Consider the following 24,987-nt stretch of genomic DNA (forward strand, 5'->3'; position numbering starts at 1 on the left):
TGTCTCTTTTCATTAAAATTAGCTTCAAGTAGACAGAAAAAAGAGCAATGAAATCCTAAGAAACACAAGAGAGCCGATGAAAGAGCAAACAGAACCATCTGGGTGTGACTAAATCTTAACCACATCTGTGCACTCGACCGTACCTACCTACCCTAACTAAGCCACCAAATTTCCGTCCAACTAAACTTTCGTCAACTTTGCCTTGAATCTTTCAAAAAGCCGCAAAATAATACCCTCGAGAATGAAAAATTTGAATTTTAAGTCCCAATAGGAGGCTATTGAGAAAGGCTTTTATGATGCTGAGACTATAATCACTGCTAAACAAAGACTAGCAGCATATTTTGAGCCAACGGCTTAGTAACGAGACCCTAAAGTCTTTGTATTCGAAAACTAGTACAGATGGAACATTACATATTAGGCAAGAGTTAAGTAACCCGCAGGGATTAACTAGACCTTGCTGGAACACTTTCGCACGATTTGCAGCCAGGGAATCCCGTTAGTTTCTAGCGTTTGTATATTCGATGGGTAATAACGGTTAGTTGGTAACGGAGCTTTGCTCATGCTATCATTCGAAACGAATTATAGACGCGCTCCACTAAACCATAATGATTCACATCCAGCGGTTATTGTCTAGAATATCCACTGTTCTTTTGGATCCACAAAATGTGATCACGCTTTTCATTTTCGAATCTTCGCATTGTTTGCCATTAGTTATTAATTGAGTGATGGCATTTCAAGATTGCAAGCTAAAATAATAAACATTAATATCACTGGAGGCGTGATCAGAATACATAATCACTTAATGCGATCAAACGTTCTCGAACAATTTCTCATAAAGAGGGTTCTTAAGATCTTTGGTGGGATTCGACGATGAAGCTAAATCTTGGATTTATAAAAATATAATCATATATTAAAAGAAGAAGCGATTAATAGTATAGCGTCATTAGAAAGCTAACGAGCGCTGAGCAACTTTGCGTAGGAGTGCCAGAGTGAACGTACCAGAATACAATTTTTTGGTCGGCTGGACTCACGATATACTTACTGACTTCGCAGTTCAGCAAGAGTAGAGTCAGTATGTATTGCTATTAATAATCAAACATTGACCTTCGAACGGTTGTTTTGAGAAGATGCCGCATTCATTATGATTAATTAACTAATGTATGTATCATGGTAATAATAGCACTATGCTCTATTCAATACTTGTAAAATTTCAGATTTAGTAATTAATTTGTTGGAACTATGAGAAAACTTCTTTCAAGTAGCAAAAAGAAGCGCAAAAGAGTGGGACGCGTCTTTTGAAATCCTGCTTCCGTCCGACTTATGGAAGAGTCTTGTGATTTGCGGCTGTCATAGTTGTTTAACTGAAAAATAATAGTCGCTTGTAAATGGCAATTAAGTTTTATAATGATGAGCGTTGACTGTAGTAGTCAATGTGGCTGGGTAACTAGACTTGATATGTGAAGGAATGCTTTAAACATACCCTCAGGCACTTTCCTGTTGTGCAATTCAAAAAGTTTGTTCAACTTTTATATCATTCCTAATTTTTTGACATTTAAACAAAATTTACAAATGTTCATACCAATCAACTCCAAACGGTTTAACAAAATCCTATATTTTTAGTTGGCGAATGTATTTTGGATGCGCGTTCATACCTCTTGTGCCTGTTGTTTAGCGTTGTTTGTTAGCCTCCTTCACGCACAACTGGAGTAATAACGTTATGTTTCGTTGAGATTAAATTTCTGTGTATTTTTTTGCCATTCAAGTGAGTAATCACTATTCAATGACCCAAATGATGACCAGTAAACCCAACTCTTTCCTCTTAAGAGGTGTAGAAATAAATGAATATAAAATACCTGCAGTTCTTTTGCTATTACTAACAAAAGAACCCTATGCAAATCGACTGGTGCTGTTTTTTTATCCTCTCACAACAATATATAGAGTCTAGCCCTGCTTCCATGAATATGTCACTGACAACTATTTGTGTTATGATATAAATCACCAATAACATGCAAAATTGAACCTTTTCTCTAACGGAACTATAAAGATGGACCCAAAGGTGCGAAAGCATAAAGAAATCATTGTTTTCTTTAGTAATTCTGTTTTACAATAGGTTTTCTTTTCGTATATGAAGGAGTTGGACAACGATTTTGTAAACATGAAGTTTTGCAAGCCTAGTGTTTAAATATTCCGGTTTCGATAAAATCTTAGTGTCTTCTTGTTGTTCTAGTCACTTGCATGGCACTTTAATTGATTGTGTCTTCTCTTCTTCACTGTTCATTGTGGAAATGAGCAGTTACTTGATAAAATCAATAAATCAAATAAATATATAATATATTCGGATCACGAACTGATAAGAAAATACTTGTTCAAAAAAACTACAATAGCTTTTGTTGAATCTTGTAGAAATACCAACTATTCGAGCAAGTCTTTTTCTTGTTTTGTGGCCATTTTGATACTAAAGTCCAATTTGCGTTTGTTCGCCATCTTCGATTTCAACTTCTTTCGAAGGACAGCAATCAGCCTTCACTACAACTTTAAGGTTTTTGAGTAAATACGTTTTCGTATCAAGTAGATAAGTTTGAAAATAGTGAGTAAATTCTTGGATCTTTCAAAGTAATAAGTATAGTCTCAAGGATAACGAAACGTGACATTGGTAGTTTGCCGCAAATGCCTTCACGAACTCGATGTTAATTTTGAAACATAATGAAGAATCCAAGCACCTTTCTTTATGATTTCGTAATAAAATAGTTTTTACAAGAGTGATATAAAAGTCATCCCTCTAATTCCTACCATGTGCTTAGCAATACGTCCATGGAACCAACCACCTAAAAGCGCAACAATCTGAAGAATTTGCAGTGCGACAAACAACTTTGATTTATTCCTCTCAAAAAAAAAAAAAAAAAAAATTTCCTTGTGCAGTAAAGCATATTTCACGAAATGTAATTAACTTTCCGCATTTAGATATTTGTTTTATTTCGTGATAGTGTAAGAAATATTATAAATGAGTAAAGTTCTTCTTCACTGGACGATTTTTCCTGCAGCAACTAAAAAAACAGGTTACATCTTGCCAACATGAAGGAAGGCTTTTAGCAACCAAGTATGATAACAGTTTCGCGCTCGATAATCATCGTCAAAAATTATGTACATTTAGAGTTTTTAAAACTCTTTTTCTTCCAAAGTTCTAATACTGCTAGTTATGATGACATTCAGCTTGCTGTTCGATTAGCTATAGGTATACGACTTGCCAAATTGTGATGATGCTATGAAACTGAATTCCGTGCACAGCCTTCCACAACACCTTTTGAAGTTGACGTACATTCGCGAGCAGAACTTTTCAAAAACGTCTAGTTTTGTTTACCATGTACCTCACAATCCAGCGGTACAAGTATTTAAAGGCTCGAATGGTTGGTCTAAGCAGGTGCGTGAAAGCTTTACTCCAATGAGTTACACCGAAGCATTCAGCGTAGTAGAGGTTTATCGCTTTGCTTGGCCGTTCTAGTCTCTCACTCCAATGCGTGCTTTTTGAAGCAATCAACCATAAATCTTTAACACCATCTTCTTTGATTCGGATACTGGTTTCCTCGGAACGATACAGCTTAGCTCCCTAAGTGGTATCTAGTATTATCTGGACCAGTAAAAATGTTTAGTTCGGCAAATTGGTAAAAGATATCGAGGAAATCACAGCATTTGTGTTACGCGTCGCAGGCCAAACAAGTCAAGAGAAACGATATTTTCGTCAGATAAATATATGATTTGTTTGCAGTAGAATTATCGTACAATCAAAACCCATTTGGTTAAGGCATCAAGCGAAAATCAAACAAATCGACAAGAAAAGTGTGAAAGTTAACAAAGCAAGTCCAATCTGACAAATCCGTTACTAACTACCTATCTAGATCTGATCATCAAATTTAATTATTAGTAAAATATTTGATATTTGTTGTTGAAAAAAGGACAAATATTTAGATAGTCTTAGTAGATGAAAGTAAATCGATGAACCAGTTCAAATTAAGGTGATAAAAAGTTAAATACCTTTACACAGTACAAAAGTGCAGGAGTTTTTGTAACTTGCGCTTGTGTATGAGAGGTGGGCAATCTTAAGATTGAAGGAAGGGCTAAAGGGTTGCCATAAATAGTAAGTCCTACAGAGGAGGCATTGTTATGTAAATTAGGCCGTCATTATATCAAAGTTCATTTACTGACTAATGCATTGCCTGCAGCTATGTCCTAAGTCAAATCACAAAACCCAGCATGAATTAACACGATCGATGCGAAGAACGTTCTGAGAACTAGATCAACTCATTCATAAGCACTTCCCTTTTATACGACAAGTCTAAATGACCAAACTATTGCTAGAGTCTCCATCAAAATGAAGTTTTCGAGTTCTTAACGTTCAAAATTCTTTTCGTGCGAGACTGTGTTTTGGTATTCATCAGTTCAAGTGACTTTTTAATGTGCTTTTGAATACAATTTATTCATATTGACGCCCTTGATTTCAAGTTCCTCTTGTTTGATGATTGGCAATAAAATAACAACAAAGTGAAGGTAATATTAAAAAATGATAACAGAATGAGTGTAGTCTCCAAAAGTAAAAGTAACAAGTATGAAGTTTAGATAACTCAACCTATATAGGCTTTTTTTTGCACATATTGCCACAAAAAGACATTAATAAATGCAATAATAAGTATAATTAATTGAAAATGTCTTTAGAATAACAAAAGAATATAATTCCAATATACTGAGACCTATTGCAATCACGACTCGGGCGGTGTTTAAGATGAATAAATAAGTGCTTTATCATTACTTCAAGAAATCAACAGTCCAATCGGAAAACTCCACTTAAAAAGTAGCGTCAAATTTTCACCCAAGTCTTGGACAAAGACAGTTCATATGACTGATACTCTGTTATGTAATAAAACCTAATGCCGTGTAGTTCGTCTAGATAACTTAGATCGTAAATTATTAAAAGGAGAAATACTTCAGTCAACTTTTTTCCCAACTCGGGAATGATTATATAAGGATAGCAGGATGGTGTTTTCCTGATGTTATTGGCGTGGGTGGACATACACACAACGGAGATGCACTTGAGAGTCAATTGCGGCTGCTCTAACGACGTCAATAACCTCACGTCAATTGAACAACAAGGAAAACCACTTCTAGAAATACGTGCCATCACAGAAAAAAAAAACAATCGCACATATACAGGATAGTGTTCGACTTGCATGTATCATTTATTCAGGTTTTTTTTTCAATGTATAGATCAAAATCACCAAATTATTGTTTATTTTTATTTATCTTTTTTTGGCGCATGAAATTTGCAGCATTTTGCCTGAGGTTGCGGGCATATTTCATTTAGAATCGCAATAGATTACATTTCTAGTATTTACCATCATTGTGGTATAGCTGCTTCTTTTTCTTTGGTTTGCTCATTTTTTAGAAACTTCAAATCTCGTCGTAAACTAAATGAAAATGAAATCCAATGGTCGTATCACGATGATTGCGCACCTAACTCCCCACTCCACCCCCCATCAGTGTTCAGTCAAGAGTCGCTCAACCAACTGTTCAACCACGAAGATTACAATAACTTCTATCTTTATTAAATCTACCATTCTAGTAAACATTTATCCCTATCTTTGCTTCTGTGATATGCCTTTTCTTCTAATATCCAAATTTCTTCACTTTGTCGCGAAAACTGAAAGTAAATGGGCAGTCAGCCTCGAGCGACTCGACTTTGCCACACATCATTCTGCATAGTTATAAAAGCGGAGGTTATAAGAAAAGATCCCTTTAAAAAGATCCGCTTCAATGTCTTTGATAGACCACTAGAGCTTGTCTAGAGCTGCTATTGTGATTTTTTCCCCTCTCAATATTTCTTCGTTCTTTTCCTCTACTGTTTCTAAAATTTACCAAAGTTTACTCGACTATGTTTAAATCATCAAAATACGCATTAAGCCATGCAAATTTGTCTTTATTATTCATTATTGTGTTGGATATCTTTTGCGCACTTGACAAACTAAATATTTATGACTTTCTCATAAAGTGTCGAAAATTGAGTTCATTTGAAAGAAATTGTTAGTAAAAGTATCATTCCAATGACCACGAAAACGAGTCTAAAATTCCAACCACTCAACCCAAAAGACGACGGGTCTGCATGGGATCTTTGTAAGACCCCTCGTCTGAAACAGGGCATAAAGCGGAATAATGGTTTGTTGAAGTGATTATATATCTTTCCAGTTATTCCTCCATGCAGCAGCTTTAACCATAACGTGCATGTGTTCAGTGTTCCCATGACGGTGTTAAATCCTATGCTGGTCGCTTTAATCTTTCTATTCTCCTGTAATTACGCCGTAAACAATACGACAGCTTAAGAGGATGAAGAAAAAAAGCTTGTAGTCGAACTTCTTTATCGTGGCTGGCTTGGTTCGCCTCACTAACAGTGCGGAGACAAAAAATCCTTTTCATCACGCAGTCTAACTTTTCTCGCATGATCAAGTCATTCTTACATGACTTTGTCTTAGCCGCTGATCAATTTTCGTTTAACGCTTCCAACGACAGTAATGAGTATAGCTTAATTAATGAAGCCAAGTGTGGGAATGCCATTACATGCAGACACTGACCTAAAAGTGCAATACAAATGAAAGGTTTACCCGTTGTTTAACAGCTTACCAAAGATTATTGAACAAAGATTTTCATGTGGAGATTGAGAATGGCATGGCACGTAAGGCAGACTAATAATGCAATATTCTTCCATTAGGAAGTCCTAAGGTTCACGAAATGGTTAAACTAAGATAATACCTGGTATTATTATATGGATTTATAAGTCTCTCATCAGCAAATCTCGTAGAATAATTGACTGTTTTATTTTTCTTTTGTCTCTTTTTCACTAGAAATGAAGCACCGAGTCTGAAGAGCTCATGCACGCTCATTTTGAAGTCGACCCTTTTTCCCTCTGCGTCTTTTAACTTTTAGATCAAAAGGAGTCTCTGAACAACGGAGTTGCTTTCTTTCGTTTCTCACATCTAAAGCACCCATAGAAAACTATCTGCTTTTCTTAAGCACAACATGGCTTGTTATATAGTCGGATTTTTTCTCCCTGTAGCTTTTAGTCTAGATTAATAAGCAGTCTCTGAGCAAGCAGTTTTTCAGTCTTTCCTTTCTTACATCTAGCACTAATGGTAGAACAAGCATGGCCTTTTTTCTCCCTGTAGCTTTTAGCATAGATAAGTTAAAAATAAGGAGTCTCTGAGCAAGCAGTGCTTTCTTTCTTTTCTTGCATCTAGCACTAATGGCAGAACACCAAAGGTCTTTCAAAATGCTTTTTTTATTGAGCCCGTTGCTTGCACTGTGATGTGCTATTATATAGCACTAGGACAATGAACATCAGCATTCATGCTACATGGGTGTACTCTTAATACCATCTCGAGATTAATTCATACTCTTTAGATCTAATGGCATGGTCTAGAAGGGATAGGGTGTTTCCTATTTGCTTGTTCAGCTAACAACTGTCTTAGCTGTTACTATGGAGAATCATTTAAGGTCATAAAGTCATTTGTTTTGCATCGCATGGATGGTTTGAAAGCTCACAGGTGCATTTACATTACACAACTAGTAATGAGCTCCTGCTCCTGAAGTATTGACCAACCAGCTACCTCTATACATTTCGTTACATAAGCGAATTAAGTCAAGGATCCTAATAAGCAAGAAAAGTCAAGAGAAAATTCAACGTTTTGACAGGGTCATTCTAATCTCATTGAGACCCAATAATCAAAGATCCTTAATACATGCTAATTTTATCTGATCATATATCAGCGTTTCATTGAAAAAAAAAACAACATTAAAATAAATCTTGATTTAAAAAAAAAAACTTGAGGGAATAAAGCAATTAACTTGTTGACAGGTCGTTTGTCAGTTGCACTCAGTTGTGCCTGAACATAGACGGACAAGAAATTTTGTGTGACTTCTTGAACCAGAACCCCATTTCTTTAGCTTCATTTATTTTCGATTTCCTAATACAACCAAGTTTAACGAAGACTGTTTCTTTTTCGATTTCTTAAGTTTTCTGATGAAAAACTTTCCTTAGCGGTGTCCGCCGCTATAATCAGTACTACATTGAAAAGGTAAATTATCACCACCCATCATGGGACAAAGAGACTTTAGTGTCATGTTTTGCAGTATTTCGGTGACCAAAGTACAACAAAAAGTGATTTAACTAACTTAAACCTGAACTGCTCCTACTGGACTCCTTGATTCAAAGAAAAAGAAGCTTGATCAGCCGTGTAACCCCAAATTTCAGAGCATTTTAATAATACCCACCCATTTTGCCGCCACAAATAGACCACATGTTACGATGCAATTATAGACAAACTTCATGAGAAATGCTGATCGAAGCAAGTGTTACTAGGATTGTTACATGACAGTATAGCGCAAAAAATTTTTCAGAAATATTTTCAAGAAACTAGGAATGAACTGGTCAGTTACATTCAGGGTTCTTAAACTCTTGCCGAACGGGATGATAAGACAAGTTTTGTTAAAAGTCTATTCCACTGAAAATGTTTTAGTGTCTTAAAACTATCTTTGAAAAAATCTAGAATTTTCATCAAATAGACCAAACTGATCTTGCCACGCTGTTGCGTTTAAGTTTACCATTACAATTTGCACCATGTAGCAACACCTTAATTAAGCGTAAATTTGTTTTTAAAACCATGTGTATTCATAAGCGTTGTCTGTTGTTCTATCTTTGTAGCCTGCATGCTTGTTGTGTGCATGCATATAATGCCTACTTGCAAGTGACGCGCAATCCAGGCGCTGTAAACACAGCACAGCACTGCATGCCTCCAGGACTCCCATTGTTTTGATTCAGCCTTCGTCAATCAACCGAATACTACGATCAATATTAATAAATTAAATCTTCGTTTGAAAAGCTCGCTATCTAACACTTACTGATATCGTTTTACGAGCTAAGCGTCTAGTTGCCGTAAACTAAATTATTTAGGTAGCTACTGCCTCAGTAAATCGGTATAAATTTATAGATTCCTAGTATATATCAAAATTAATCATAATAGAAATAATTAAACAAACCACGAGGATATATTGTTAACAAATTTATTGAATTGAATTTGTTTATTTTCTTTTGTTCGATAGATTGTCTAGAAAACAGTGTCCAAAATTCTAGTGTGTGTTCCTATGGTGGTAAACATCTTCTATGCAGGTATTCGGTCATTACATGAAGGAATGTTTGCCTGTTTTGAGTGTGTGTCCTCAGTGATGCCATACAATGCCCAACTCTTTTTTGCCTCGCTTGGTGGCCTCCACGGGATTCCATCCTTTTGGATCAACAACACAAATAAAACAGTCACATCTTATCTCAGTATGATAAGATAATTCACTTATCGACACCGACAAAATTATAAAATCATGCCAAAAAAATTCCTTATTTTTCAGTTAACTTCCATTAACCTTAGCAAGTAAAATAGGCTAAATACTCTTACTTTAGATATCAAAAATTATTTTAAAACCTAACTATAACGTTTTATTGTTTTATCGTCGTGACTATGAACAGGAACTAATGCTAAGGTACGAATATTCCAAATTGGTTGTCACGAAAATGTCTTGTTTTTTCGTTCGTGCAGTTTCTTTCGTTACCCAAAATAATGATCTCAGGAGTTAAGCACTGTCATAATAAATAAATACCAAGTGATTTCCTCTCTTCTTTGTTTCAATACTGAAGCAATATATGTCCATGCACATGGGTTCATTGACCTTGGATAACAATGACGTAGTAGGCGTTGTTTACATCAAGGACCGATCATAATAGACGAACGAAACAACTAGCAATAAAGGAATTCCTGAACGATGATATATTGTGACGAGAATAAAAATAGCTTCGGGACAAATAACATTGTCTTGATCATCATGGAACAAATATCCTCAAGCACCGTATACAATATGTTATTTTAAAAGCTCGCAGTAAAAGGGGTGATATATGTTCTCAAAGAGTATTTTAGTATTTTGGTTTTTTTCTTTTGCTTCCTTTACTTCGAGCATCATCAGATGACGACACGATTTAAGAGATTTAATGGTGCTCTTAACAATAATTATCTTTCTGATAATGGTGTTCTTAACGATAATTATCAAAATAACATGAAATAACGCTGGCCGGGTTCTTGTTTTTGTGCTAAAAATGCCTCTGCTTTATCACTTAACGTTGTCAAATGCGTGCATCGGCTACGAAAACAAAGTTCAGGTCGTTTGAACTTCGTTTGGAAGTCAGGCGAATCTGATATAGTAATAAAGTTTTCACAAGAAAACACAAGGACCGAGAGTCAGAGGATTCTGTTCTGGAAGATCCTTAAGATAGCGTTACTTCAGTCTGTGCTAGTACTCTATTTCTTTAATTTTAACTCGTTATGGATTAGATTTTTCTTTCTGTTTATGATGAAAGTTTTAGTTTAATCTCTAAATCCTGTTTATTGATTTGGTCGATTAATTACTGAACATTGATTGCATGGGTAAGAAAACCAGCCAGCTAGGGTTAATTCGTTACACTTCAAGACTAACTGTTGTAGACAGATAGTACACTAGCTTTTTTGTCTTCTTTTTTATTAATCAATTATTATAAATTTATTGATTATTGGTAGTAAATAACCATATTGGTAATACCTGGCAAAAACAAAACATCGTGAGGATTTTTATTATTACTTAAAAAGATATCCCTTTCAACCGAAAGAGTGTAACGGTACCATAGCACCCCTAACCTGGACCACACCCTTCAAGAAATTAATTTATGTTTGGCCAGTTGCAAATAAATGTAGAACTGAGTGACAGATATTCAAATTTCTTTGATGAAAAAGATGTCCAATTGTTCAATTGTTTTATCTTCTCTACTCTTCCCTGTTCAATTGCTTCCACTTTTTTTTCAATTTTCTTTTCCTGCCTGTTTCTCTTGCCAGTCGTTCGTCTGCTTTCCGGCTGTTCAGATGGGTTGTTTATACATAATTAACTTTACACAAAGAGTATTCCATTCACAAACTTTGACAGGAATCATGTTTGATTGTCTGCTTATCCAAGCTTAGCACTCTGCACGAAATGACCTGAAGGGAAAAATCAACAGTGAAATAAACTATTAAAAAGAACATAGAAATCATAAAAAGGTTTGTTCGAGTTTTAATTTTGATTTTAACGAAGACAAAAATAATTTTGTATGGGCACATGAATAACAGTCAACTTTACGCAATGATTTCTTTAATAAAATAATAAACGACAAAAGGAGGACTTGAAAAATACTAAAGAATAAAAAGAATACCAATTCCGATGGAATCTTGAGGAAAAATCATCCTAACTTACCATATGAATCAAGTGTTTCTCAATGAACTCTAAGCTAGGCTTTGATCGATATTTATAGACAATAAAGGCCGTCTCGGTCAACAACTCGAAGATTTGCTCCAAGAAACAACCAGTGACTTGCAGTGATATACAAACCCGAATAAAGACAAACTGAATAATATTTCTAAGGAAATTCGTAGAAAGAGTTGGCTTATTTGAGTGAGCAAATGAATGTTTTATGAGTGAAATTGTCGGGTCGTGGCAAGCTAGGTAAAATTGATAAGTAGTGTGACATGCATAACGCAACAGTTTATTTGCATTCCACGGCTTGATTGATATCAAACTCCAAGTAAGCTTGGCACGTTCCACCAACGTCTGGTGGCCCCTGTCCCATTTTCTCCGCGGCAATACAACCTGTGATTACGAAACTTGGCAGGGATGTAGTCACGTGCCCTGTCAGTCACTCCAACGATTTTGGGTGTATGGCGTCACATATCACGTGACTTGCTAAGATAACATTATCGCCAGTTTTTAAAATAAATCTTTTTTGACGTTATTGCACTGCCAAAGTCTTTGTATGCCAACGATGATGGTAACCAACCCCCCTGGCAGCATGACGTCACAGGTCACGTGACCAATAAGTAGCGTTTTATGGCTAAACCATGACGATAAACCGTCCATAAAACTACTTACAAAGACACAAGATAGAAATTGAACATTTCCCATGCCGTATTCTTACACACCTGTGGTAACCCCAACGTGCCAAACGTCTGGTGGCCCCACGACTGCTGGCCCCACGCACCTCTAGTGGCCCCTGTCCCATTTTCTCCACGGCAATAACAGCTGTGATTACGAAACTTGGCAGGGATGTAGTCACGTGCCCTGTCAGTCACCCCAACGATTTTGGGTGTATGGCGTCACATATCACGTGACTTGCTAAGATAACATTATCGCCAGTTTTTGAAATAAACCTTTTATTTGACGACTGCGCACTAACCAACAGGGGCAGCGGAAGCTGAAAATCTTTAGTGGGGGGGGGGGGGGGGCACTGAAATATTACATTTAACGCTATGTGATAATGACCGCAGATTTGTTTGAGTTAGAACCAACATTTTGTGGGGGGGCCAGGTCCCCCCACGAAATAATAATAATGATAATAATAATGATAATAATAATAATAATAATAACAAAAATAGCAACAACAACAACAATACTACTAATACTACTACTACTACTACTACTACTACTAATAATAATAATATTAATAATAACAATAGCAATAAGGGGAGGGGGGTAGGATTCAGTTTCACAATCGAGTATCCGTAAATAAAGTTTTGCAAATCACGATTTTTCATAGGATAAAAAATCGTGTTTCATGATGGGAAATTACATGATTGCCATAGCAGTATATAGCAGAATCATTGGAAAAACTTGTCCATACATTTGGAATATTTGCTCTTTTCGGTCTTTTTCCTCTCTTTCCAAAGCAAAAAGTTGTTCTTAAAAGTAAATTTAAAATGTGTGAGTGTTTTCATCATTATTGTCGGTATTTTTACTATATTTATGTTTTGTCTCACTGTTTCGTTGTTTTAATAGGTTGTTCGAGTATTTTTTCTACAGTTATTTTCGATATTTTTTCTGGTCTGCAGTCTGCAGTCTGCGCTTGTCGCACACCGTTGTTTTTATTCCGCTGAAGTTGTATATGTACTACAATTAGTAAACAGCTAAAGGTTCAAAGCTTTTTATTCATCACATTGATTATTTCGACATGCTCCGACACAAAATCAATTCTTGAGCAATATTTTACAGCTGGGATAGCTATAATCAGTGTTCTTCAATAACTGACATTAACAGCAGTAAACACATAAGCGAAAATCCCACTCGCAATTAACTCGAAGGCTTAGCTGATTTTTCAATTTGACACTCGACTTTCGTGAGTACGCTGCTCACTTTATCGAGGGTTTCCATTACTTTCTTGCACATAGTCGTGTGTGCTTCCTGGGCCTCTTTTGCCACTTCTGTAGCTGTCTTTGCCTTATTTTGCTTTTCTCTTTCTTCTTCGTCTTCGGAAGAGGAGGGTATGAAGGCCGCCAGCTTCGACTCAAGTTTTCTTTGGACCGTCGTGCGCTTAACTGCATAACGCCCATCAGGGCTACTCAGATGCGACTCTTGAACAATCGCGGTAGATGACGTGCCCGTAAGTTCAACAGACTACTGGGGAAACGGCGAATCAAAATAGAACATGTTTTTAAAGAACTAAAAACATTTAAGGCCATAGGTGGCTTATGGAGGCATTAATGCCTGTGTGTATTGAACTATGCGCTTTCTGGGCGGAAAGGCGTGTCAGACTTTTCGAGAGAATCTAATAGAACGATTTCACACAAGCGTTTTTAACATGCTAATGAGTATTGTCGAGTATTTAACATGCAAATTAAATTGTCACCTTAGGTAAGTTGTCACCTCGCTAACCAAGGCATTTGCATGGTGGCAGTTCACTTTTAGATTAATAAATTAAAGGCGCTCAAGAAGCGCATGTGGTTAGTCCAAAGAAGTAAAATGAACGGTGTGAGGACAGGAGAGATCATACTAAAGTCTTCCAAAGTCATTAATAATTCATGAGCTCAACCATGTGATCAGAACGGACCAAAGAAATGAACTTGTATATAAAATCAAGAAAGGGTATTTCCCATGAACTTTAAAGTGTATATCAGGTCTAGAATTTTTTTACGGTTTTGGCATCTCTAGATGATATGAATAAATATTCCAAAAAAAATTTTTCGATTTCGAATTTTTTTCACCTCGAAATCAGCCTTCAAAGTTAGATTTCTGGCGACGCCCAGTCGTGTTGGCCGTGTTTTGGGAGACGCTAATGGACTGGCACTAGTTTTTCTGTGACGTAAATTCGGTGACACAGTTTAGATCGGCCTTTCGAAGTATTGTAAATATGCCTAGTAGGTGCGTGGTTGGAGGGTGTTCAAATATAACGAAGAAAGGCATAAAACTTCATACGATCCCTTATTTTAATGATGACCGACCAATAGCAAAGGCTAGAAGGAAAAGATGGGTCGATTTTGTGTTGAAAAGACGAGCAAAATGGACGCCTACGGCGACTTCGGCAATATGCTCGGAGCACTTTTCTCCAGAGGACTACAGTCAGCGTTACTCTTTCGGAGAAGACGACAGAAAGCTGGCACACTTAGTAAGGGATGAGACCGGAATTGTGTCATACCCAAAACTTTACCCAGTTCCATCGACTAGTTCAGCTGAAGCCAACAATTCTCAAAGAAATCGCCGAAAGGTAAGTCGTCGATTGATAATAAAAAAATGTCACACATATTGGACTATATGCCCCAACTGTAGCACTATCGTTTGTTTACTATATAGATTTTTCTAATATTATAATCATAGTATTATTCTCATATAAAAGCTATCAAGAAATAAGACATAAATGCATGACTAAATATTTGCATTCTTGCAAAAACTTGAATTGCAATATGCAAAATAAAGAAACAAATGAAATCAAACTAAGATATTCGAATAATAAGAATAATAATTTGTTATAATCATTCTCTTTGTTTTCTTTCCTTCCAAGACAAATACTTGCTGTAAGCCACTTCAACTACAATATCATTAGAGAGACAAAAAAGAAGCCAGATGGATCAGACCAAGTGAGATTTATTTATCCGAAGTTTAAAAATGGGGAGGCTACTGTAAGAGATGTGAGAATAAAACCAGATTATGGTAAGAATTATGGTCAAAAAATACTTGTATACATGTTATTGTTTATCTTTTATCAATAGGGTATGTGGAAGAGATATACATCACTTTTCTCGAAGCATTGCAGAAAGAAGACATGTTAAGAGAGGCACAGAAAGAATTAAAAGAAATGACCCCACCATCAATGAACACGATGCTGGTAAAAGAAAGTAAAACTGTGGCTTTGGAAAAAAAGGAAAAAAGAAAGAGTATGGTTGTAGACAATGTACCACCCACAACACCATGCGAGTAGGATGTTATTTCCCATTGATGTTTCTAAGTTTGAAGAGTGCCATCATCATACCTGTGAAATTTGCTTAGCTGAATAGCACTGAATAGTGCTAACCAAACAAAAGAAAACAAATGAATTTGTGCTAATTATTACTACTATTTAGATTTTGTACTATTTCACTGGTTATACTGACTGCACTCTGTTTCAGTGTTCAAATATCACCAAGTCCTTATTCAGTGCTTTCACTATAGATCTTTCTTCATAATTAGACTGTTGTGTCTAAGTCATGAAGGTTTATTTCTAATATGTTGAATAATCTAACAGTCATAACATAATAGAAGTATAATATAAACTAACAATTTTGTCATCAACTATTCACTTCATGCTAATTTGTGCATTACTTTTATCAGTATCACAGGTACTTGAACAAGAAGCCAAAGCTGCCGAAATTAAGAAAACAAAGAAGATTGGAGAAGGCAGGATAGAGAAATCAATCCCTCATTGCACTCATTGCAAGAATCCCATGAAAGGACACAAGAATGTGAAAGACTGCCCTAAAAACCAGAAAAGCAGTTAATACTCTCTTGCTTTTAGAGTGAAGTTACTAAACCCGTGAAATAGAAATTACTTGTTAAGGTGTAATAGTCAAATAGACACAAAAGAAAACAATGGCATTAGAGTCTCAGTGCTAAGGTGTATTAGTCTACTATCCATTTCACTGGTTTAGTGACTTCACTCTTATATTAATATGTAGAAATGTATCATTTTGTAATACTTTTTACAATTAATTATTTTATAATTTTTTATTATAGTTGTAAGTGCAATACAAAGTGACAAATACAAAACAACCCTCATAAAGGCAATTTGAGTCATTTCTATTAGACCCATGATACAAAGTTGTATAATTAGTGAGGAGAGTCGAAGTAAAACAAAAGAAAACAGTGAATATCTACTACTATGTAGTGCAATTTTTTTCATGCTTCGAGTAAAATCACTCTAATGCAATGTTCTGTTTATAATATAATATGTATCACTCGTTATCTTCGTATCCACAAAAATCGGTGCTAGGAAACTGTTTTCTTATCGAGTGGTATGCACAAGCAGGCAGTGGGATTCTCTTGGATCCTCCTCCTTGATAACCATGAACCAATTGGGTGAATTCCCTGTAAGCTGTTGCACGGAGAAGCCTAAAATATGAAATGATAATTTGTTAGTATATAAACTTATCAAACAAACAAGAATATATTCTTGAAATAAACAACTGTCAGTTACAATTGCTATTTACATCATTATCATGGAAATAAGTAATACTTTAAAACGGCATGGTATGACTTGTAAAGCACGTGAACAGTAAAAGATATAAGAAAATAAGGAAGAAAACATTAGTCATAGTTATCTTACTTGTTCTGGGCCCATGTAATTAAAACTAAGCTTAGAAGAAAAAAAAGGATTTACTCACTCTTCTTCACTGCCAGTTTGTCTATACTTATATTCGTCGATAGTGCGGTACTTGGCACATGATGAACGTAGGGACCAGCGATTTAAACAAACAGGCTCAAACCCTGGATGTAAGGTCACACAAATGGGAGGTACTTCCAATTCTTCGAGCACTTCGGAAGACTTCAGTGACTCGAGACAACCCTCTATTTCGTGACAGCAATTACACTCTTGAGGTTTTTGAAGTAAGTCTTTCTTGCAATGACCGCATCTACACCTAAAAGAGGAAACGTTTAGATTTGCGAGTTAGTAAAAAAATCAAAACGAAACTAAATATTTTGCAAAAAGAGTGAGCTTGTAGCTAGATCTTGATAGTTACGTACCAAGCGCTATTCGGCGTGACGCCATCAAATCTTTCTTGAAGCTTTTCATTTCTCTTCTCGATCTTTGAAATTTCTTCGTTATATTCACTGAGCCAGTCCGCATCAGCAAGTGGTTCTGAAGAATATGGTCCTACCAATTCGTGAGATTCAGACCTGGGGTAGCTATCATCTGACTCGTGTGTTTCAGCATGTTGATGGCATTCGTCCTCTATTTCTCCATCCTCTTCCTCTGAATATATACTTGAAATCTCGCTTTCAGAGCTGCAATCACTCCCGTAATGGTTCGTAGCCATCTTGTGAAATTATATATTGAAATTTATGTTTTTTGAAGGAATGAAAGTCACTAACGGGTCAATGTTTACAATACTTTGTCTACTCGTATCCTTGACAATCGCTTTTCTCGGTTCTCGAATTTACGTCACTAGTTACCAGTCTCCTAAAACACGGCCAACACGACTGGGCGTCGCCAGAAATCTAACTTTGAAGGCTGATTTCGAGGTGAAAAAAATTCGAAATCGAAAAATTTTTTTTGGAATATTTATTTATATCATCTAGAGATGCCAAAACCGTAAAAAAATTCTAGACCTGATATACACTTTAAAAATTTGTCAAAAGTGAAACGTAAATTCTCAGTGTACATGCATGGGAAATTATGGGCACGATAATCAGAAGTAGCCTCCGAACCGAACCCCGCAGGACGTCTGCAACGGAGGCTAGATCAGAAGAACCTAAGGCAGTTTTCGTAACTTTCAATTTTTGTACATTTTCGATTATTTTATTTAAAATTTTTGGTTTTATTAGTGTTGGAGGTTTTTAATGCCATATCGAAAATTCGAACCATGTGTTTTATTAAAAACTTTTACATTTGAATAAACACTGCTGCTCGTTGAACGACTGTTTTCATTGATCTTTGTTGTTCAGTTTCAAATCTGCTGTGTATATAGCAAGAACCTAATATCACATGATTGCAAAGAAATAGAAATAGTTTTAAGACAGTGTTGCCTTATTGATCGTTATCGATCACAATAAACTCATATTAGATTATTGCAAAAATATGGTTTTTCGATTGTTCTAAGAATGAGTTTGAAAATCCCATGAGCAAAAGGCGGAATTATCTTAAAATTCATCGGAAGAGATTCAAGGTCTGATTTAATTCACAACCGACAATGCGTTTTTTTTGAGCGTTGCGTGACGACCGACACTAAAAACGGATGCGAGGGAGACTAGACCGAACACGACCTGGATAGATGACAGGAAGCATGATTTGTGGCACGATTGCAACAATTAACCCCAGGGGGGAAGGTCTAGTGGCCCACAGCAGCACGACACAAATTGGTCAGCCGTTTTGTTTTTGCAATTTCGCTGTCAAGATCGGCCATGAAAACTGTTATTCCACTGTTTAGAGATGTATAATGAAAGCTCTAACAGTTAAATGAACTGATAAATTCAGTAAATTAAAAACTTACTGCATAGAATGCGAAAAATGATTCGCCTTACCAGGGGAGGGGAAGTGGTTCACGCTACGCGATAGCATTGTGTTCGCTTATCATGCCCAAATCATTTCCGGTGTAGAGTATCTGGCCGAAACTTGATACCGACCACATGGTAGTTGTTTTAAAGCAGTTCACTCACGTAAGTTAAATACAGCTATCGATCAAAGCACATCTTCTACAACAGCTTTTCTTAGGTTTACGACGCCATTAGACGTAAGTTTTCCCTTTAATACTCGCCCTTATCATTTGTAACATTTTTCTTAATCTTTTGTCTTATAAATCTACTATTTTTTGTTCTTAGTTTTCACCATAGCTTGATTATTAAAATACAAATTGAAACAAGACTTGCTTGTGGTTGACACTGGCGTTTTTGTAAAAGATCTTCATCGGAAGCGCGACATGATAGAAAATGAAAAATTTTTGTAAGAAAAGAACAAATTTTCAAAAGAAAAATGCCATCTTCGACAACCTCCCTGTTTAATCCGTTTGTATAATAATTAGTGATGGTTTAACTATTCAAGGGTTATTTAATTTGAAGAGATCGGTCGGTATTTACAACGATTGTTTTAAATTCTCTCGAAAAGTCTAACACGCTTTTCCGCCCAGAAAGCGCATAGTTCAATACATCGTGGATGCCTCCATAAGCCACCTATGGCCTTAAATGTTTTTAGTTCTTTAAAAACATGATCTATTTTAATTCGCCGTTTCCCCAGTAGTCTGTTGAACTTACGGGCACGTCGTCTGATGGGCGTCATGTAGTTAAGCGCACGACGGCCCAAAGAAAACTCGAGTCGAAGCTGGCAGCCTTCATACCCTCCTCTTCCGAAGACGAAGAAGAAAGAGAAAAGCAAAATAAGGCAAAGACAACTACAGAAGTGGCAAAAGAGGCCCAGGAAGCACACACGACTATGTGCAAGAAAGCAATGGAAACCCTCGATAAAGTAAGCAGCGTACTCACGAAAGTCGAGTGTCAAATTGAAAAATCAGCTAAGCCTTCGAGTTAATTGCGAGTGGGATTTTCGCTTATGTGTTTACTGCTGTTAATGTCAGTTATTGAAGAACACTGATTATAGCGATCCCAGCTGTAAAATATTGCTCAAGAATTGCCTGATAAACACAATAGAAAACAAAATAATTAAGGCCCCGTCCACACTATGCCGGACAAATTTAAATCCGAATTTTTATCTATTCGGTTAGGCCTACCGTCCACGCTAGTCCGGGCGAATCCGGAACAATTCTTCACCGAAAACGAATTTTTTCGAATACGGTCTCCAGAGTGGAACAATTTGAAGACGTCGGCTAGCCGTATTAGTGTGGATGGAGAACATTTCGTAGAAGCAAAATATTAGTCTATACCCGTGAAATAGATAGCTAGCTGACTAATTACTAACTTTATGCTATTAGAACGATATCACATAGGCGTTTTTAACATGCAAATATGTTTTGTCGAGTATTTAACATGCAAATTAGCTGTCAGCCTCGATAACTGATGCAAGCGCACGCTAGGCAGCTTCACGCCTCATTGACTGGGGTCCGATTCTCGTTGAAAAAAGCACCCATGAGTTTAAATTTTTAATTTTATATAAAAACGTTTGTGTACTTGAACGAGTTATATTGTTTTTATTCCGATGAAGGTGTATATGTGCTACAATTAGTAAACAGCTAAAGGTTCAAAGGTTTTTATTCATCACATTGATTATTTCGACATGCCCCGACACAAAATCAATTATACAGTCGAGTTAGTACACACTCATGGGTTTATGGAAACCACTCTAGTTGCACGAGGTGTACCACGTCCGGAAGGTAATGACTTTAACCAAGAGAATGTGAACTACTTAGTTCATTTTCTCTTGCTTTAACTTTAACTTATTTTAAAATGAACCATTGTATTGCGGTTGCCGTTTCAAAACTTCGATTGGATTTTGGTCTTTTCTAAACCATTAATCATCAGTCTTCGAACGCGCTCGCTGACTGACTTCGGCCGTCACACGATTTATGACTCGAGAATATTTCAAGGAGTTGCGATGGAGAGTGATTTTTAAAAGTTCTTCAAGTATTCCAGCAATTCTTGTAGGTCATCCTTATGATAAACCTTGGGATGGGCAAAATCTCGAGTTAGGATTGCATTTAGTCACACTGTTGAATAGTAAATTTCGGTCATGCGAATCGGCCGGGGGATTTACTTTACCAGAGAATGCGTGAAGAAAACGTCAATAAAATAGTAAATATCTATTCTAACTTATCTAATTTAGGCGACGTCAACCATATATTCAACAGTTTGACTAAGTTTACTCAAGAGAGCATAAATAAGAAAGATACAACTAGCTAAAAACTAGTGTGAGCTGCGTCGGTGTTTCTAATGAAAAAGTAATGATGAAAAGGTAAATTATACACCGTGAAAAGATGAAAAAACTTACTGACGTTTCGGACGCTAGTCCTTCGTCGGAGTAAAAGAGAAAGAAGTGGTAGAAAGGAGTGTATATATGATAGAATAAGACAAAAGAAACCAATGAGAGCAAGGTAGGCAAGGAAACAAAAACAAACAATCAAAAGACAAAAGAAAAGGTTAGTTGAAAATAAAGCGTTCATTAATCCCGTTGGGACTAAGAGTGCCCAATAGGTGAATAAGCCGCATTTCTTTGGTCTTGCGACAATCATTGTTGCCGTTAAGCAAAGAAAGACCGAAAACAATGAAGTCAGAAAGAGAATGGTTAGCTAGATTAAAATGGCGGGAAACTGGTTTGGTGGGATCGTTATTGCGAATATCATAAAGATGATTGCAAATGCGATCACCAAGACGGCGGCCAGTCTCGCCCACGTACAAAAGATTACAGCGGGTACATTTAATACAATATACAACATTAGAAGTGGTACAAACAAAATGGTCAGTGATTTTAACAGTTGATTTAGGACTGTTAATGGGTTACCTGTGGAGTGAAATTATGGGATAGGAGCACATGGTCGAGAGCGGAGACAAGGGAGGTTGGCGGGCAAATGGTCGAACCCTTTATGATCCTTTATGATCCCTTTGATTCCAATTTGGGATCCCTTTTTTATTGTTGATCAATGTAAATCGATGTAAACGAGAAAAGGTTAAAGTAAAGTTTAAGATTGTTGATCAGAAAGGTGTTATTCGTCGATCAAACCGCTCGCCGAACGCAAACAACGTCACAGTTCGACCAGAGAGTTCAGCCTCCAAGCGAAGGATCAACCGATGGACAGCAGAAATGGATAATATAGAGAACGAATTTCAAGAATTTGGTCTTCTTGGTCTAATGAATAGTTTAGCAGTTAATATTCCAACGCTTCCAACCGAATTTATGTCGAATTCGCCAGTCGTCATTTCGCCGCTACAGCACCCGGAGAACAACAACGAAATGGATTTCAACGGTTCAATGGGTAAAAAGGAAGGCGATTTGACTGCAGAAAATTGTACTGGTGCCAGAGAAAGGATTCCGACAGCTAAAGGTAAAGAATTTGAGACACAAAAACGCAAGGAGAATCGTAAGTACGCGTTGTCGAATATTACCAGACAGATGAACAAAATCAAGCCATTGTTATCTAACCTTGAAAACGAAAGAATCGTACAAATAGAGATGGGATATTTTGACCAGCTAGTTATTAAGTTTCAAGAAGTCCACGAACGTTATATTGAGATATTAGAAGACGAACATGACATTGATTTGGCCCAAGAATGGCATGGTATTCATGATAAGGAAATATTTCATTTCAAGCAAAGCGTTGTAGATTTCCAAAACAGTGTGAAAGAGAAATATGCAAATTTTGTCGAAACACAGTCTCAAATTTCTCAAGGTTCTCGCCGTTCTCGCGCTTCCTCAGCGACCAGAGCAAAGTTGATTGAAGCTAAAGCTAAAGCAGCAGCGTTAGAAATTAAAGCAGCTTTCCTAAAGGAAAAACAAGCTTTGCAAATAGCGACTGAGGAGCTCCAGCTAAAGCAAGAGCTAGCAGAGGCTAAGACAGAAGAAAGAATCTATGAAGAGTACGAGAATGAACATGTGAGAAGTGAGGGTAGGAATGAGTGCTACAAGAATGACAATCCAGCTGAAATCTCCTCAGCTGCCATAGCAACTAAAGAAATGCCACGCACTGTCACATCCTCCTCAAGTTCTTTGGCCGGGAATAACAATACAAGTCAAATAATATCTGGCGAATCGCAGAATAACCCTGCACCATTTGTAGCTAATGTTACATCGTCAATTGTTACCCCAATAGTAGCACATCAATTGAGTGAAGGCTCAGCTTTGCATCCACCAGCCTCAGGGTGGGTCCCCAGACCCCCTCACACAATGAAAGGGTGGACGAGCACCCCAGCAGTAGTACAAACAGCTGACAATTTTGATCACAAAGCTTATGAAAGCGCCCAAGAGAGCTTCATTGAAGTACAAAGAAAGCAGAATGAGTTATCAGAACTAATTGTGAAGCATCAAACCAGAAGTCAGTTACCCTCACACAAGCCATCCATATTCGCAGGGGATGTAATGGAATATCCAGCATTTATTAGAGCCTTTGAAACACTAATAGAATCAAAGGTAGAGAGCCCCATTGAATGCTTATACTTTTTGGAACAGTATACAGATGGTAAGGCTAAAGAGCTAATAAAGGGATGCATGCAAATCAAGTCAGAAGACTCGTACAAGGTAGCCAAGCAATTACTAAAGAAACACTTTGGAAATCCTTTCAAGATAGCAAGTGCATACATTGCAAAGCTTTGCAATTGGCCTGCAGTAAAACCAAATGACGGGGCTAGTTTACAGCAATTTTCTATTGCATTAGAACAAGCACGAAATGCAATGATAGGCATTGCCTACATGAGTGATCTAAACACAACCCATGTCCTGCGTCAGTTGTGGGAGAAGTTACCAAGGTATCTTCGTGTAAAGTGGTGTGAAAAGTCCAACAGAATAGCCAATGCACAGTCAAGGATAGCCGAATTTGCAGACTTCGTGGAATTTGTAGCCGAACAAGCCGATCTAGCCACAGATCCTATCTACTCAGAGGATACCGTTAAAGTGCAGGAACCGTGAAGGGAAAGGCCAACCATTGGTGGAAGAAAGATTCAAAGAAGTAAAGGTTCAAGTTTCACTACAAACGTATCTTTAGTTGACAACAGCGCTAAAGTAATGAACACTGGTAGTAGTTGTTTGTTTTGTTCCAGCTTACATGACATAGATGAATGTCCAGCATTCAAGGCAAAATGTCTAGTTGACAGAAGGAACTTTATCAAAGAAAAGAACTTGTGTTACGGTTGCTACAACAATGGACACACCTCGAAGTACTGTAAACGAAAGAGATCGTGCAAGGTCTGCAACAGGAAGCATCCCACTTCATTACATGATTACGATTGGAAACCATCACTTCAAGGATCTTCCAAGAACACGAGTGTCAAAGGCAGTGAAGGCGATAAAGATAGTAAGAGCAGCGAAGTGTCATCACAGAGCAACGAACCCAAGACTGAAGGCAAAGTCAATAACGCGTGTACCGCAATCTGTGAGGTAACGGAAGCAGGTGACATTCCAGTGAGTATGGGCATAGTACCAGTGTGGCTATATCACAGGAACAATCCTGATAAGAGAATTCAAGTTTATGCTCTTCTCGATAATGCTAGTGGCGGCACCTTTGTCAAGGCGGAGACGTTACAGAAGTTAGGCATGGTTGGAAGTGAAACCACCATACTGTTGGGCACCCTACATGGTAGTCAAGAGATTGAAACGAAAGCTGTAGACGGCCTCGTGGCAGTTCACTTCACGCAAAGAGATGCAGAGGCAAGCCTACCGAGAACTTACGTTCGAAAGGAGATTCCTGTAGATCGAGCAGAAATTCCAAGACCGGAAATTGGCTACGAATGGCCTCATCTGCTAAACATGACAGAACTTATACCTGCTTATATGGAAAACCTAGAAGTAGGTCTCCTTATCGGACTAAATTGCCCAAGCGCAGTACGGCCAAGAGAAGTAATACATGGAAATGAAGACGGTCCTTACGCTGTACGGTCTCTGCTAGGTTGGTACGTGAACGGTCCGGTGTGCAGCAGGGGTAAGGCCTCAGTCAATTGTAATAGAATACAAGTAAAGGAAGCTGATGATTCTATTGCGGAGAGAGGCTACATAACCATAGAAAGAGCATCCAAGGAATTGATAACCCCTCAAGCAGTATCACGAATGTTCGAAGTAGATTTCTCAGAAAGAGAAAGTGGAACAGGCATGTCACAGGAAGATCGCAGATTCATCAAGATGGCAGAAGAAGGAATTAGACTCTGTGAGGACAATCACTATGAAATGCCCCTCCCATTCACGAGTGAGAACGTTCAACTTCCAAATAATCGTGAGCAAGCGTTGCAACGTTTGAA

The 24,987-nt window shown here is 37.2% G+C and overlaps 4 protein-coding genes across 6 annotated transcripts in view; 3 read left to right on the top strand and 1 right to left on the bottom strand.

The window, feature by feature from the left end:
* LOC148905942 (vesicular inhibitory amino acid transporter-like) overlaps nt 1-24,987 on the top strand; it is a 35,005-nt gene that overhangs the window by 612 nt on the left and 9,406 nt on the right. The window contains exons 1-2 of one of the 2 annotated variants that reach the window (XM_089038790.1): nt 18,722-18,833; nt 19,334-19,561. The exons of the other annotated variant lie outside the window; for it this stretch is intronic. Of the exons in view, the coding sequence (XP_088894916.1) occupies nt 19,529-19,561 (33 nt within the window). The 5' untranslated portion in view covers nt 18,722-18,833; nt 19,334-19,528. Of the gene's footprint in view, nt 1-18,721; nt 18,834-19,333; nt 19,562-24,987 lie in introns of those variants that run through there. 2 annotated transcript variants of the gene reach the window in all.
* Nucleotides 14,007-16,581, top strand: LOC148905943 (uncharacterized). Of its 2 annotated transcripts, none has more exons than XM_089039206.1 (3): nt 14,007-14,617; nt 14,912-15,060; nt 15,718-16,581. In XM_089039206.1, the coding sequence occupies exons 1-3, from the start codon at nt 14,526-14,528 to the stop codon at nt 15,882-15,884; spliced, it is 408 nt and encodes a 135-aa protein (XP_088895332.1). In that variant the 5' UTR covers nt 14,007-14,525; the 3' UTR covers nt 15,885-16,581. The 2 variants fall into 2 exon arrangements, with proteins under 2 accessions (XP_088895332.1, XP_088895331.1); XM_089039205.1 differs by lacking the exon at nt 15,718-16,581 and adding an exon at nt 15,120-15,688 and having other exon boundaries at nt 14,009-14,617.
* LOC148905944 (uncharacterized) lies at nt 16,096-17,704 on the bottom strand. The gene is made up of 3 exons (XM_089039204.1): nt 17,128-17,704; nt 16,767-17,021; nt 16,096-16,494 (listed from the first exon to the last, which is right to left on the bottom strand). Exons 1-3 carry the CDS (start codon nt 17,418-17,420, stop codon nt 16,338-16,340), a joined length of 705 nt encoding a protein of 234 aa, XP_088895330.1. The 5' UTR covers nt 17,421-17,704; the 3' UTR covers nt 16,096-16,337.
* LOC148905945 (uncharacterized) lies at nt 21,540-23,672 on the top strand. Its single transcript, XM_089039125.1, has one exon. The coding sequence runs from the start codon at nt 21,848-21,850 to the stop codon at nt 23,663-23,665; it is 1,818 nt and encodes a 605-aa protein (XP_088895251.1). The 5' UTR covers nt 21,540-21,847; the 3' UTR covers nt 23,666-23,672.

This window comes from Actinia tenebrosa, unplaced genomic scaffold, assembly GCF_029948245.1.
Source record: "Actinia tenebrosa isolate PJP-AT-01 unplaced genomic scaffold, QUT_ActTen_1.0 PGA_scaffold6__47_contigs__length_16458017, whole genome shotgun sequence".
NCBI classification, from domain to species: Eukaryota; Metazoa; Cnidaria; class Anthozoa; order Actiniaria; family Actiniidae; genus Actinia; species Actinia tenebrosa.